Raw genomic sequence first — 15,458 nt, 5'->3', positions numbered from 1 at the left:
CCCCCGTAGCGATAAGGCTTGACTGTAATCTTATGTTCTATTCTAAATACGGCCGTTATTTGGGGGAGAAAGTTTTGTTTGTTTACCAGTTTCTGATGATTTGTGCCACACTTTGTAAAAGGGCACAACGAGTGCTTTATCGTCTTCAGTCGTCTTTTGACTGACTTTTCCGTTGGCGTTCATAAACTCAAGCAAAGGCATCTCCCAAATGGAGTGTGGGTTATGACAAAGCGTTGGTATCAAATATTATTTTAACTCAAGACTCTCTAGCGGTGTACACTGGTTAAATATTAGGCTGTTTTGGTCCTTCTGGATAATGCATTAAATGCTAAAATATTAATTTATGGAAAAATAAATAGCATGTGACAATACTCAGGCATAGGATGTTAAGGCTTTTTTTTCTTTTGTATTTCACCAAAATGGAGCACCACCTCAAACTACATCATTCTCACCCATTGTTTAGAAAGCCCCTTGCTCAAGTCACTCTCGGCGATGAATGTACTTCCTTTCTTTTGTTTTCCTTTACATCCGCGGTGTTTCAATGGGAGGAGGGAGAAGAGAGAAAAGGAAAGCCTCCTTATATTTGAGATTTTTATTCTTTTGTTAAGTAATGTAAAACTGATTATAATATCTGGAATGTACTGAACTTGCAAAGTTACAAACTTTTCAGAAAGATGCCTTTTCTGATTTGTGCTTTCAACTTAGCGCTGAACAAATGTGGCAGAATTCTTATTAGACAGATAAATCCAAATCTGTGGTGCATATTGTTGCACAGCAGTGAGAAATCTGTTGCAACTCCTCTGGGACCTCTTAGTGTGTTAAGAATCCATTAGCTTTTCTTTAACTTTTTTTCATGATAGCCTTTGTCTGTGGAAAGCAAATAACTTTTTCATAAAAACAGATTTGGAGATTTTTTTTAGTCCTTTAAATCCTAAATCTTTCATTTATATTAACTGGTTGTGAAGTGGAAAGGGGAATCTGTACTGCAGGTTGAGACTGCCAATGACAGCTTTTAAAAGAGGATTTAGAAGTTTCAAGAGGTAGATCTTCACAGCAAGACCGGATTTCCACCTCCTTAATTTGCTGTAATCCAGAGTAATGTAAACCGGATTTCTCCCTTTTGACAAGAATTGAACAGCAGTCTGTGCTGATTAGGGGACAGTTTAAACCTTAATGTGAAGGCTGTTGTTGAGCTCTACAAACCTTGTTTTCAAGGTGATTTTTTTTCTTTTTTGGTAATTTGTGTCTTCTGTAGCTTTTACAAAGTCATCTTGAATACCAAGGTTATATTTCAGAATGCTTGCTTACTCCTACTTATGCTTAGCTGAGCACTTAAGAGTATTAAGAGCTATATCATGAATAATCACAGGACCAGAGAGCACAAATCACACATGCTGTGCATGCAGTAACAAATTGTTTTTGAAGATGTATGAGATGTGCATCTCATGTCTGTGATTAGAATCTGGTCCTAGAGTGGAGAGAAATTAGCCAGCAGCCAAATGTGTTCAAGTGGATGTGCTATGATCTAGGAAGGATGGAGGGAGAGAGCTCCTATTTACAGTCAAGTTGCATTCATTAGCCTTTTAACTGAACTTACTATATTGTCGTCTTACCCTCCTTCCCTTCTCCCATCCCTCTGTCACCATCATCTGTTGTTCGTGCAACTAGCCTAGAGACTAGGATGATGGATTTGCAAGCTGGAGAACAGATCTTACGATGCGACATGGAATGTAGCCCTGTCTGATTGTTAGTAAATACTGATTAGATGAAGTCCCTGAATTGTCCCCTTGCTTGACATTTGCTTTTCTTTATAATACAGCCCTGCCCTAAAGTAATGAGTTGATATTTTATAATAGCAATAGTATGTGTGCTTACCATTAAAACAAACAAACCAAAAAACTGCCATTCTGTTGTTATGTGGAACTAATCCATGTATTTTTTGTCCCCTCTTCTCTTTTCTATGTTACTGATGCCCTCCTTCTAAAGGCCGTTGAGAATATTCAGAATGGGATTAACAAAAAAAAATTCTGGGTTAAGCCTATTCTGAAATACCTGTGATCTCCAGTGAAAAGTCAGCTAACTGTTCTTCGTAAGTCTGTGTCAGTTCCTTGGGTTAGAAATAGAAATACTAACAGCAGATAAATCTGCTTAGATGATGTGTGCTTGCTTAGGTGAAGATGCATTTAAAAATCTTTTTTTTTTTTTAATGTGTCAGTCATATGGTAGAAACAGTATATGCTCAAATTAAGTCTAATTTTTGCAACTGTTTTTTTTTCTGTTTGTACACCGTTTGCTCCAAAGCTTGAGTTACAGGACACCAAAACTGTTTCCTTTTGGGTGGGAACCTGATGTAGTAGTGTTTGATCCCATCCACCATCATGCTGTGTTTAACAACACCCCCCCCCCCCACCAAAACAGGAAGCAGCTTGAATTGAATCTCAAAATATAAGCCTTAACTAAATATGTGGGCTTGGGTAAGTCTTGTTTTGGGTTTATATATGGAAGCTTTCCTGGTGCTCAGGCTTCTTGCATAAAAACTGAGCCGTTCATTTGTTGCGCCCTGAATACAAGCACCTATTTCATTGTTTTACAGCTTCTTCCTTTGTCCAGTTACTTGTATTAGTTATATTCACAGAGAAATAAAAGCCTCAGACTACAGGTTTCTTTTAGGTCTGTAATATGTACTCCTTGTCACTGAGCAGATTCAGTGAAACAACCTCTGAAGCTTTAATTAAAAACAACACTTTTTATTCATATGAAACATTGGGAGAAGTGTAGATTGAAATAGATCTCCTGAAAATAAGTAATACAAACTAAAACAACTAACTGCTTCTTGCATATTCTTCAACACAGATCTTGATTGCTTCCTGCTAACAACTTATGTTTCATTGTTCTTCCATGAATTTGTTTAATAGGTGTTGGCCTCAAGTGGTATGCTTTATATTGCCTTAAACAACCCCCCAAAACCTATGTGATGGTGGGTATGGCTAACAGAGTGCTTTCACTCGCTAAGGAGGATGTGGGTATGTGGGAGAACTCTTATTGGCATATGGAACCAGCTTCAGTCATGCTTCCAGAGCTGATGAAACTTTCTTTTTATTGAAGAGATGTACTAGATGTTTTGGGCCTTTGGGCTTTCCCTTTTCCTTTTGCTAATTTCAGTTCTGCCTCTACACTGCTGGTAAAGGATGTCTGGTAAATCTTGAGGTAATTACATGAGCTTTTTTTTTTAATTATTATTATTAAACTGCCAGTGAAATGGGCCAACAACAGAGAAATGAGCTATACATGAAATCTCTCAAATGTTGAATAAAATGCTATATGTATTTGTTTTTTTGTCTCTCTGTATTTTTTTTGTTTGTTTGTTTTTAATAAATGATGGAAGTTTTTCTTGACAAGGATCTAAGGCTTCCTTAAATTCAGGGTAACTGCACTGCATTACCTTTGCATGGTTATGGTCCCAGGCAACATGGAAACTTTTCAGTTGAAAATCTTCTAGTACTATACTTCACACACTGATTTGGGGATTGAGATGGAAAAAACTCATTCTTAAATTCAGAGTCATTGCTGTAGAAATGGAAACAGGCAATGTAAATGAAAATATGGTATAAAGGAAAGTGTGGTGCAAAGACAGTGTTGCTATTTTGGTGGAACTGATGGGTTGGTTTATATTCCATGTATTTCTAAAAAAGATGGCAAGTGTCACAGTGATTATGAAGCCTTGACTTCCCTCCACCTCCAGTAAAGAAACTTAGTTGGCTTTTGTAGGCACACTTTTTGAAGTTTTGTATATAACGTGTCTTTGCAGACAAATAGACCTTTGCAAAAAATAAGAAGACTTTTCCAAGGCCTTGCTTATTTCTGAGGGCACATTTTTAGGAGAAGCAGTCAGACAGAAAGGAAATAATATCCCAGGAAAAATGACCTCATTTGTGGCTCCTAAACAGACATAATTCCTTTGGGGTAGGAGGCTTCATGAAAATGCTTCTTTCTGAAATACTGAAAGTTGGTATATGTGTCAAGTAGAAGGTTCAGCTGGGAAACCACATTGTATATGAGAGGAAAGGAAATAACAGGGAGACTGTAACTATCTCTCTCTTCTATGGGTATAGTTGATGATTGGGAAAGTGTTTTGGGGGTAGTCTGCTGAGGGGAAAAAAAATGATAAAAGCTGGAAAATACTATCTAGACTTGACCTGTGTTACAGACTGAAAGTAGCCAGGTTCATAGATGCGGTTCTGGAAGAGTTCTTAATATTCTTCCCTAGTTTGAATGTTGTGTATAACAGTGTTCTTCATCCCGTTAGGCAAGAGAGGCTTGATCCATTTTCTCTGCAGGTGTTTCTACACTGTTGGCAATGGATTTACAGAATGGGAGACAAGTAACATCATTGTGAATCTAGTCTAGTATGTGTTTCTGCCTTTGAGTGTATGAAAGAAAAACAATCTGAGGGGATGGAACCTGAAGCAGATGCAGAAAAGGATTAAAAAAAAAAATCGTGTAAGCTGCAGTTTCCAGTAGATTCAGATTAATTTGTCAAGAAGACAGGACGTAGGTCTTCCTGCGCACACTAGGGTGCATTGTGTGGGTACAGCTATGTGGCTGTGTACTTAATTCATCCTTTACTTAGCAGTTGTATCCACTCCTAAAACATTGTTTCTTCAGGGGTTGCATCTACAAAGAAATCCTCAGAATTACTTAAATTGTGACATTTTACTCTTCTATTTTTGAGAGGTTTTTGCATGAGCAGCATTGTGGTTATAGATTTAAAATGTCAAAAAATCTAATTTTGTATATTCTTGGTAAATTATTTTTTTCTGATAGAATGATCTATATTTTTAAGTCATTCTAGGCACTGTTATAGATGGTATGACATCTAAAAAAATTTTTTTTTGTGAGGGTTAGAATAGATGTTTTGTGTGCTTAAATACTAGTGATAGCTGCCTGTAGAAAGCAGAGATGGATAGACCAACTGTCTGAGGGATGAGACACTGATGTAAAGAATGTTTTTCCTTTCCTCATTAGCTGTCACTTCTGCACTCCTAATAGTGTATAATCTCTTGATCAGTTAATTCACTTCTTTCCAGGCATTCATGCATTGTTTCATGTTTGTCAGGTCCTCTAAAAGGCTTTGTGTCAGACATATATTTTGCTATTATTGGAGCTGTGAAAGCTTTTCTGAAAGGGTTAACCTTTTCTTCTGTCTTTGCTTCTTCTGGTGTTGTGGTCACTTTATTGCAGGGTTTAAAATCAAAAAAGAAAAAAAGCTCCTTATTTCATTTGATGCTAAAATGTTTGGCATGAGGCCAGACTTGGTGTCTGTAGCCCATGTCGTACTTCTCACTAATGTCTTTCGATAATTGCACTAACATTTCTGCTAATGCCTACAATATGTCACAAAACTGACTGACTGTTTTGTATTAATTTGGAAGGCAAAGCATAAACTTAATGTTCCTTCATGTCAAATCCTTCGGTGAGCTCAGAAGTAAGATCTATAATAATTTGAACTGAGCTCGATTGTCTTCTAAGAGCTGTAAAAGAAACCAGTATTTGAGCCCTCTGTGCTCTAGTTAGCTCCTGTGCTTTGTCAATGGACTTATCCAAAGTATATGTAGCATTTTGTCTGTGCCTGCTAATTTAGTAATAATAGGAATAGTATCAGCATGAAGGATAGTAACTTCTGATTAAAACTTTTTCTTTGATTCCATGTATAGTTCTTGATTTGACAAATAGTTTTGTTAGCACTGGTTTTAACTCACTTTATGCTACATCTAATAAGTAAATAATTCACTATCTCACATCTAATGAAACTAGTAATTTTCCATATTGTCTTTTAGAAATTCTTTGTAAGATGCTTCATTCAAGTTTTTTGCATTTTTCTTTGAAGTTTGTCTATGATGCTGCTTTGTATGTCACGTTTGACCTAATGATTTCTAAGGTTTTTCTTCTCTCGTTGATACACTGTTTGCTTTTAAAACCTTTAATTTTTCATTTCTCTAGTTAGGGGTTTTATCAAAATTGCCTACAGGCTTTGACATGCTGTTAATTCTGTTTTCTGTTACATTGAAGCAATAAACTTTTTTGCTTACAGCAGTTACAGCCAATTATCCATCTGGATGTTAAAATTACATTGAAGAACCTAAATGATTATTAAGACCACAAAATAAAACACTCAAAATGGCAATTTCATAATCACTTTTAATTTTGTTTTCTCAGCTTTTACTTTGTTCCCTTTAAATATGGCACTAACTTCTTCTGTAACTCTACCATTCATAGGGTTCTTGCTTCCTCTGAAGTAAAGTGGAAAACACTTTTTCCATCAGCAGCTCGCTCACTCTTTAAACTTAGGCTATTGTTCCTAGCTTCTTTTCTTGTGTTCCTCTTGGATTCCACTCCTTCCCCCCTTCATTCAAGTCAAGCCTTGTGGGGGTCAAAAGGCTGCAGAGTACAGTAACTGGAGTCCCCCTTGATTTTTGCGCCGAAGTTTAGCACTCCACAGTGACATGCAGCCACTGGGATTAGTGCTGGAAAGAATAGTTGTGCTCGGTGTCTGTGACCTTGAAGAGAAGCACACTCAGAATCTGCAGAGACTTTGGGTACTAAGCTCTGAGTTTCTACAGAGCACATCAGAATTGGAGTAGTTTATCCTTTTTGAAATTTCTCAGTTTGTTGTATATATGGTTGACTTAGTTTCATAGGGATATTAAATAACACATCTATGACACCTGGGTATCATCCCTAACCAAATTTCAGGACACTGTCAAAGCAAGGGAACAATTGCATTGAAAACTGTTGAAAGAATTTTTAAGCTTTACTCTCAAATGTTAGGACTAGTGTAGCTGCAGTATACCAAAAAAGTCATCCCTGTGCAGACACTGAAAAAGAAAAATGTCAAGTGATCAAATTCCAGCAAATGCTTAAGTAACCAAAACCATGATCTTACAGAAACTAATAGGCAGCCTTAGTTATAAGATGGGACTGGTAGCATTACTGGTTTCTGGTATCTAGTATCTAGATATTGTCCTGGATTTCATTTTCAGCTCTCTGGAACATGATGACTTTTTAGAATACCTAATTTATACAATGGACTAAAGCGTATTAATATGTTGCTTGAAGGTAGATGTTATGCTACACCTTTTTTGATAATATTTTAGGCTTAGAAAACTAGACCTTCAAGCATGTGTACGTTTTCTTGTGTTTAGATATTCTTGATATTCTCTATGGATAAATGATGCTATATGAAATACAAAAACATTTCTGAAGGTGCTTTTAGAGTAACACAGGTTCCCCTCCTGTCCCACAATGTAACTTTTTCTCCCTGTGTGGAAGGCAAGGGAGAAGAGACAGGTGTAAGGAGAGAGAAGACATGGCAAAATAGCGTATGAGGTGTATGTTTGCATTAACTTGTTTTGAGCTTTTTTGATGTGGAAGGTTAAAAAAAAAAAATTTTTTTTGGTCTTAAATTATGCCAGGGGAGAAAGATAGTATTTCAGCCATTCTAAAAAGCTAGTTGTACACAAGTTCTGTATGTATGTTAGGGAATTTAGCAGTCAGAACTTGTGTGCAGAACCTGAAAATAATCCCAATCCTTTTATGTTTTCTGAGCACAACATTCACAGGCACAGCTGGAAAATTTAGGTTGTGAGTAGAAAATTGATTTTAGGAATCCGGTGCCCCTTGTGAACAGAGTTTCCTAGTTCTAAATCACTTCAATTTTTTCAGAATTTTAGTAAATGTAGAGAAGTACAAGAAATGAAGAAATAATATAAATGAAAAGGTAAGAAGAGCAAACATATGTGACTGGGGTAAAAGTTATGGTACTGTGATTCTTTATTAGGTTGTGTTGCTTCTTTTCCCAGTTCCTTATATAGTAATGTGTGTTTGTGTTTAAGTGTTAAAGATTATAGTAGTTTATTTGGTGTGAGCTCAGTAGTGACCAAGTTATTAGACTGTATATCTGACTATTTGACAGTGATAAATGGGAGACTTGACATGCAGGCATGAAGCTGCATCGCTTTTTTATTTTATTTCAATTTATTGCTTCGCCCTGAGTAATTGCTCTTGTCTGTAAGCTACAGTTCAGAACTGTTCTCAGGGCAAAGTGGTCAAAATCTACAATTTGCTTGGGTTTGTTGGCAGGTGTGTGCATTTTTTCCCCCCTCTTCACTTTCCATGTATTTGTGTGTGTTTAGATTGATGCTTTTTTTTTTTCTTTTTTTTCTTTTTTTTTAATGGCTTCTGTAGCACCTTATGCCCATTGTTTCATTCCAGCAGAGTAACACTCTGGTTAGTTTTTAGAACTGATGCAAAAGCCATAGCAGCGTATGCTTTTAGATTGCCTGTTTCCCCCCAAAGACACTGTCAATTGTTTCAGTATTGTTTCTTTCTGATGTGGAGTCTATCTGACAGATCAATACTAAGCTCTTCTGGTGCTGAACTCAGTAAAGCAGGTTAGGCTTATAGATATGTGAAGCGTGTGTTCTTGTCTTCAGGCTCTAACGAGATGCAGGGAGAAAACCCAGGCACTTTTAAATTGATGCATTTCTGCCAAGGGGCTACTCTAGAAGAAGATTGTATTTAAAGTACCTATTTTTCATGTGTTCTCTCTCTAGCCTTACCAAGGAAATGCAGTAATCGATGAGAATCCTGTCAGATATTCATTCTTGCCTTTCTCCTTCAAAATGCCCCAATGTTCTGTGTTCAAACAACAACTGTGGTGATTATCTGTGTTCAACAGGATGTAGCCAGGGAGAAGAGGGCAGTGCTGTAACTAGCAGTGCTAAAAGGAGAGTATTCGGCAGACTAATGGATTAGACTGCCAAGTGATTTGAGCCAACCTGTTAGTTACACATTTTTGTTACGCAAAACTTAACATCTATGGCTGTGATTCAAGAATGGGATACAGTGAGTTACCTCAGATGAATTTTTCCCTTGCTAGTAATTTCTCTTGCTGGACAGATTAATTGGTGCAAGATACACTCCTGGCCCCTGATTTCTGTTCTCTTTGGGAGATAGCTGTCTAGGGTCACAGTTTTCTTACTGTTTAAAAATGAAACTACAAATGTGAAAAGGCTTTTCTTGATTCAATTCCTGGCCTTGGAGAGATGGACTGCCTAACATACCATAATGTGAGATTCTTTGTCAAATAATTGACAACCCATTACTTTTATTTTTTTTAGTTCAATGACTTTGTGGAAGTCTGTCCTATTTATTATGCTTTGATTGTGCTGTGAGATAGTTCTTTAACAAAGCTTTTCTGATCAGCCTATGGAGCTTGGCACAGAGCCTAGTTAAGTATTACGTTGAAGATCTGAATTTAAGTCATTGGAGGTCAGCAAGAAATGAACACCTTTACTTATTAGTAAAAAAAATAAACATCATTTCATGCTTGCCTGAATCTAATGCTAAGAGGGGAGAACTGTGTGTAGGAATTTGTAACTTAGTCCTGCCTCTGCACTTAGCACTCTGTGTTGCCTCCTGTCTAAAGATCTATTTTACAAAAAACAAAATCATGTGAATACACACTACTTTGAAGTCATGGAGACCGGGATGGGAAAAGGTGTATTAAGTTGTCTCATATTTCTCTTGCATACATTTTTTTCTTTTACAGCTTATTGTCAGAATGTTCTGAAGTTCCAGGCTTCTGAAACTGTGCTACATAGTTGTCATGCTCAGGCTAAATTAATCCTTTCAGTTTTGTCATCAATCTGTTACATTCCTGTGTGTCACCTTGAATAATTCGATTTTTCCATACTGTTTATATCCTTCAGTGCTGATGTGTTATCAGTGTCATTTCACTTAAGCAGACTATATGTTTGTTATCTCTAGGTTTCTTCTTTATTTAAATATTATTTCTTCTAGTTTTGTGAACATTTTCTGGAACAGGTCAAGTCCAAAATTGCATGTGACTTCCCTTCTTCACTGCACCTCCCATCTGCCTCTTTCTGCATATGTAGAATTAAACTGTTTTAATGCCTTCAATTAAGATGTATGGGAAAAGGACTATTGCTTTTATAGGCATTGGGAGTCCTTTTCTATAATAGTGAAAAGCTGATTAACCAATCTGCAGCCATAACACTTAAAACTCAAAACTAGTTAACCTTTTGAATCTCTCTAGATCCTTTGGCTTTACTCCTTCCTAGGGCCTTGTTATCATTGAAACAGGGGTAGCATGCCATTATCTGTTCTGTAAATTGAGGTGCACAGAAATTAAGTGATGTATTCTAGACTTTAAGGCTGCTAGTTACCTCAGAAGCACCTGGTTGTCTCTTACCATGAATTACATAACCTTAGAATATGCTGTTTTGTTTCATAGCAGCTATAACATAATATGGAGATGTCAAAGTTTTGTCTTTTGCTATAGTTCAAAAGCTTGGAAGAGCAAGAAGAAAGGTGGTTAGACTGAAATGCCTGTAGTACCTGGAATGACCTAATCTAGTCACCAGTATTTTTTTTTTATCAGATATTTATCTGATAGAGGTAATCCTGGTAGTGTTCAGAGATCTGTTCAATAGGTAACTGATATTAGGAAGATGTGTGTATGGAGAAATGTTATTGCTTGTGCAGTATTTCACTTTCTGAGTTGCTTCATATATAATAAATAAAATTATAACTGGATAATATTACATTGGTGAACTAGTCTTGCAGTGATACCGCTTAAATTTTCAGTAATGTGGAGTGACAGGGTTGTGTATCCGTCTCTCAATATTTACTGCTTCCTATGCTACATCTTAAAGCTTTCAAGGTTTTGGAGGTTGAACAGGACCTTTGTATACGGTGCCTTGGCCCTGGCTGCAAAAGAGAAAAAAGCTGCCCAAACATAATAAATTCTAGAACTAGATTTTTTGCTTTTAGGCTACTTACTTGCTTTTTAATGGCTAGAGTTACCCCTTCAATGTTTAGTATTAATTAAAAATACATTAATGGTACACACTTCAGTGTTATTGCTGACTTAATGAAATTACTGGTAAATTCTGTAGAAATTAAAATATTAGGGTAAGTAGGTAATAAAAGTTCTTACATGCTTAAAACAAACTTCAGTTTTACACTTTATATATACGATTGTAAATGTTACATATCTCATATTAAAAATACATCAGGACAGCTTTGCTTTAGTTTAGTTTTTAATGGTACATTTCGGTACATGATTTTTCTGAAATTTAAAAAATACATACTTCATTAAACTTTTGTAAAGCTTCATCAAGTACTGGTATAGCCACAACCTTAGATCCATTCTAAAATATGGTGAAGTTCTGAGAAACTGATTACTGAGCAGCTAATCTTGCAACTTGTCTATTTGTTCTCATCATAGAAGGTGGTCTAATACCACTTCACTTGGGTGTCTTGTGCTGTTACTTGAGAGTACCACACCACTGGGTGGGACTCCTGCCTTTTGTATATTGTGAAGTATATCATGATTGTTACTTGGAAGTAGCTAAATACATTGATTAAAAGACAGTGTTTCACCTTGAAGCATACATTGCATGTTTTTTGGAAAACTATGGATCACAGAGAATGACAGTGAATTGGGGTCAGTAGAAGTCTACACCCCTGGGACCTAAAGAGAGAGAGTAGATTAGCTGGGGACTCTTGTGTGTGAGATGTTGTTTCCTGCACATGTGGAAAATTTGTAAGAATAGGTAGCTTGTTTCACATCTCTCTGCCTTTCTGTCCAATTCGTTGGGCTTATAAAGAGAGTATTGGCTGGATCCAGTCACTGTAGTTCACTGTAGTGAACTAGTTCAACTTGTGTTTCCCAGCCTCCTCTTACCATTTATCAGATGTGCCTCTAACAAACACGCTTATATGATAGAAGGAAGCGACTTGAGCCTCAGGCCTGTGTTTTCAAAGTGAGGCTCCAGATGCCTTACAGCTGCTACATTGTGCTGGCTGCGGTATAACACTGTGACCTGCCCTGTCTCTGTAACATTACACTCCAAGCACAGTTGGTTAGGAAATTGCATGGAACAACTGCATCTAGTATGAGAGATTATAGAGCAGGAGGTGGATCACAGTGCGTAAAAATGTTCAACGTACGGTCTTAACAGTGACAGCAAGCCTTGGCTCTGAGCCTTTGCTGCCCTGCAGCTCTTTACTAGATGTAAATGGTGAGATACTCAGGCTGGAGTGCAGGGCACTGGAGGTTGCAGTGTCTGGGGCAGCAGGGCCTTAAATCATGGGTTCAGTTTCATCTTGAGGAGATAGCAAGGCGTGGGAAGGAGGAAGGGGATGTTAAGATCACAGTTTGGGGATATATGAGGAGGTATCCTTAAGGAATGGGGTTGAATATGATGGTTAGTAACATAAAAAACGTTGGAATAGATCTGCCAGCATTAGGATTTGGCCAGTGCAATGTGGATGGATTTGTTGCTGTGAGGTTTTTCTTCAGTGCTAACCACCTGCAAAGCTGTCAGGTGCCAATTTGTGTTGCTTTTTGGTGAATTCATCTCCTTTATTTGAGATTACTGCCACTGTTGCTTCTGATCTTGGTCTGGCAGCTAATAAAGATGGGGACTAGGGGGGGAGAGGACAATTGCCGCTGCGATCTGAGCCACTGTGGTCTGAAGGCAGAAACCTCTTCATGTAAGAGGTTTTTTGTTTTTGTTTTGTTTTTGTTTTTTTTTTGGTGTCAAAGAACACAAGTGGATGCCCTTTAGTCTGAAGGTAGAAATGTCTTCAGATAAGAGAGCATGTTTTTTATCACAGAACATAGGTGGATTGCTCTTGATATCACTCTCTCTGAGAGCTGTGCTGTTAATGGTAACTGCTGTCATATGGAAATGTTTTTTGGTTGCAGTACTAAGACCTGCACCTTGCTGAGTTAGCTCACCAGCCTATGCAGATGAAAGCATGTTTTCTCCTCATAACTGCTTTCAGGCTTCTGTGCCTTCAGAGTTAAACTATTTCACATATTCAATACCTGATGTCCCTTATCTCCATTAGTTTTTCTGTAGGAACCTCTGTTTTCCACAAGCCTGTTTCTTGGACTACTCATCTGGGATGTGAAACAAATCTCTCTGGCTCCTAATACCTGGCTGGTTTTCTGCATGTCACCTGCCTAAAGTAGAGGCCTTGGCCTGGATAGGGATTGTTTGGGATCCTTCCTTTTTCCCTTTGGTTGTCCTTGGTGACTGGAATCATGTTGGCTTTTGTAAAGTTTTTGCCTTTACAAGGCTTTCTGACTGCTGTCTCATTATATCAACTGATCAATTGCAACTGGCCTATTCCTTTGAAAAGGACAGTCACTGTGAGAGGGTGTCATGGAGCCACAGGATGTGCTTGGCCTGTAATAACTACAGTTTCTCTGAACGCGTAGCCTTCTCAGTGAGGGGGTCTTTTTTCCCTTTTAAATGAAGGATAGCTTTACTTCTGAGATGCTGACCCTGATCCTGGGTTTTCTTTTTCTTTGTGGTTTGTCTGCCACTCAGTTCTCTTGGAGCAGTATATGCAGCTGAAGTTTGGATGATGCAACTGCAGAAACTGTTTTTATCAGCATAAATTTATGATGCAATGAAAGACCTATATGCATACAGCCTAATGCCTTTGCATACTTCAAATGCCCTTTATTGAATTCTTCTATACTGAAAGAGCTAGATTCACTTTGTTCTTCACTGTTACCTTTATTCTTTATCTAAAATTCCAGTTGTGTGTTTTTGCAATGTCCCAGCAGCTTTTATTAACTGCTCATCTCAATTGCACCTCTAAGATAGCTCCGTTCATTTGTTAACAAGTCCTGATGATAAACATTCGTCCCTACTTGGATTTGCCTGTTAGGTTTTGTTCACAGTTTCATTATAAAGAGCTTTAGCAGCCCTGTTAGACCGGATCCTGTTCACAACAGCTCTGTTTTATGAGTTCAGCAGAGAGGCTGATGCTGGATTGGGAAGGATTCTTCTGCCCCCATGGGAGCTATATTTAACCCCAGTCATTTCAGTGTTCTGGTTTACAGGATAGAACCACAAACAATTGTGCTGATACAGCAGAGGGAGTAGCGAACCGCGGCTTCGGGGGCAGGAATGAACTGGTGGGAGATAGGGGAGACGAACTTCTTAATCTGGCATTACTGCTGAGGTTTTCATATTGGGGAGCCACGGCTCTCCTCACATCCTCACTTCTTCCTTGTTCAAGCAAGAAAGTGAAGTCTTTGGTACCAAGTGAGTAGCAGCACAAAAGTGAGTGGGGTATATTTATGATTAAAAATAGAACTAAATTTCCCTTGGTCTTTGCACAGGAAATAATGAAATCCAGTAGACTTCTTGAATTTTACTACCTGTTAGTATGAAAACTACTCTGGATCCTCTGGAATGCAACAGTGTATCGCATATCTGTTGAAATTAACCCTGTCAAAAGACAATGTTTTATCAAGTCTGCCTTTCTGCTTATTTTGTGCTAACAAAATGAGTTGCTAATATATTCTGTCTTAGAAAATTGTACTGTCTTAATGTTGCTGATGTCATTGGAAGCACAGCCCACATATGCATCTTCAGTAGTCTGAAGACTCTTTCTTTTGTCATAGGAATAATCACATCAGTTTATTACACTTTTATGCTGTGCAACTTCTGAAATTGATATAAAAATGTCAGATAGTGTAAATACTTGGGAACAGCAAGATGAATCTTTTTTTAACTTCAATGCGTGCATCTAGAAATAAAGTAGGCATATGTATTTATGCGTATATATGTGTTTTTGTAGTGGACAGCATCATTAAATGCATATGAATAATACATATGTAAAAGCCTCATGAGGTTACTTCTAGTAAAATAATTTCATTTTCTTTCTGATACTTGTATGATGAAGTTATTGAAATTGATTTCATAAAGCTCTTACAAAGTTAGTGAAAATACAGTTCGGTTAAATACTCTCCCTCTCCCTTCTCCAACATCCTCCATTCCATCCCCTTCATGATCCATTTTCTCCCCTTTTCTCTGTTCTTCTCCCTCCCCTTTCTCCATTCACTGTCAGGAAGGGGCGCCTCAGAAGAGTCATTTCAGCTCAGCACGGCACCGTCAGAGACTAGTGGAACCAGCGGCTACAAAAGTGAGTGCCTTTATTGAAGGACCATTTAAAAAATGGAGTATTGTGCCAGCAGAATATTTGTTACTAAAGAGCAGCTCTGCTGTGTGCTTGATAGGCGGCTTTATTATTACTCATCTGCAAGTGATACAATCACTCCCCCTCTAAAGATGATTTCAGTACTGGAGAGATCCATGTGCAATTGTTATATTTTCTATAAGAAGTTGGGGTGAGTGGTCTTTTGTTCACTTTTTAGATGTATGTGCAAAACTATGAAATACAAAGTGTATAAAGTGTTCTACTTTCTGGTTTTCTTATTTTGCTTGATGTCTGTGTTTTCTTAAACATGATTTGCAATTCTTTTGTCTCATTTATAAATAAAAGGCTTTAATTTAAAAACAATTTGGAAAGGGTACGAAAATAATCAGCTGGTCTATTATCAAGCC

At 37.6% G+C, this 15,458-nt stretch overlaps 1 protein-coding gene across 1 annotated transcript in view; it reads left to right on the top strand.

Moving 5' to 3' along the window:
• LOC106485819 (microtubule-associated serine/threonine-protein kinase 4-like) overlaps positions 1 to 15,458 on the top strand; it is a 137,262-nt gene that overhangs the window by 99,596 nt on the left and 22,208 nt on the right. The window contains exon 4 of the mRNA XM_067316436.1: positions 14,962 to 15,036. Within this exon, the coding sequence (XP_067172537.1) occupies positions 14,962 to 15,036 (75 nt within the window). The remainder of the gene's footprint in view (positions 1 to 14,961; positions 15,037 to 15,458) is intronic.

Source organism: Apteryx mantelli, chromosome Z (assembly GCF_036417845.1).
Source record: "Apteryx mantelli isolate bAptMan1 chromosome Z, bAptMan1.hap1, whole genome shotgun sequence".
Taxonomy (NCBI): domain Eukaryota; kingdom Metazoa; phylum Chordata; class Aves; order Apterygiformes; family Apterygidae; genus Apteryx; species Apteryx mantelli.
Note: the sequence above shows the minus strand (reverse complement) of the source record. Positions and strands in the feature narration are given on the sequence as shown.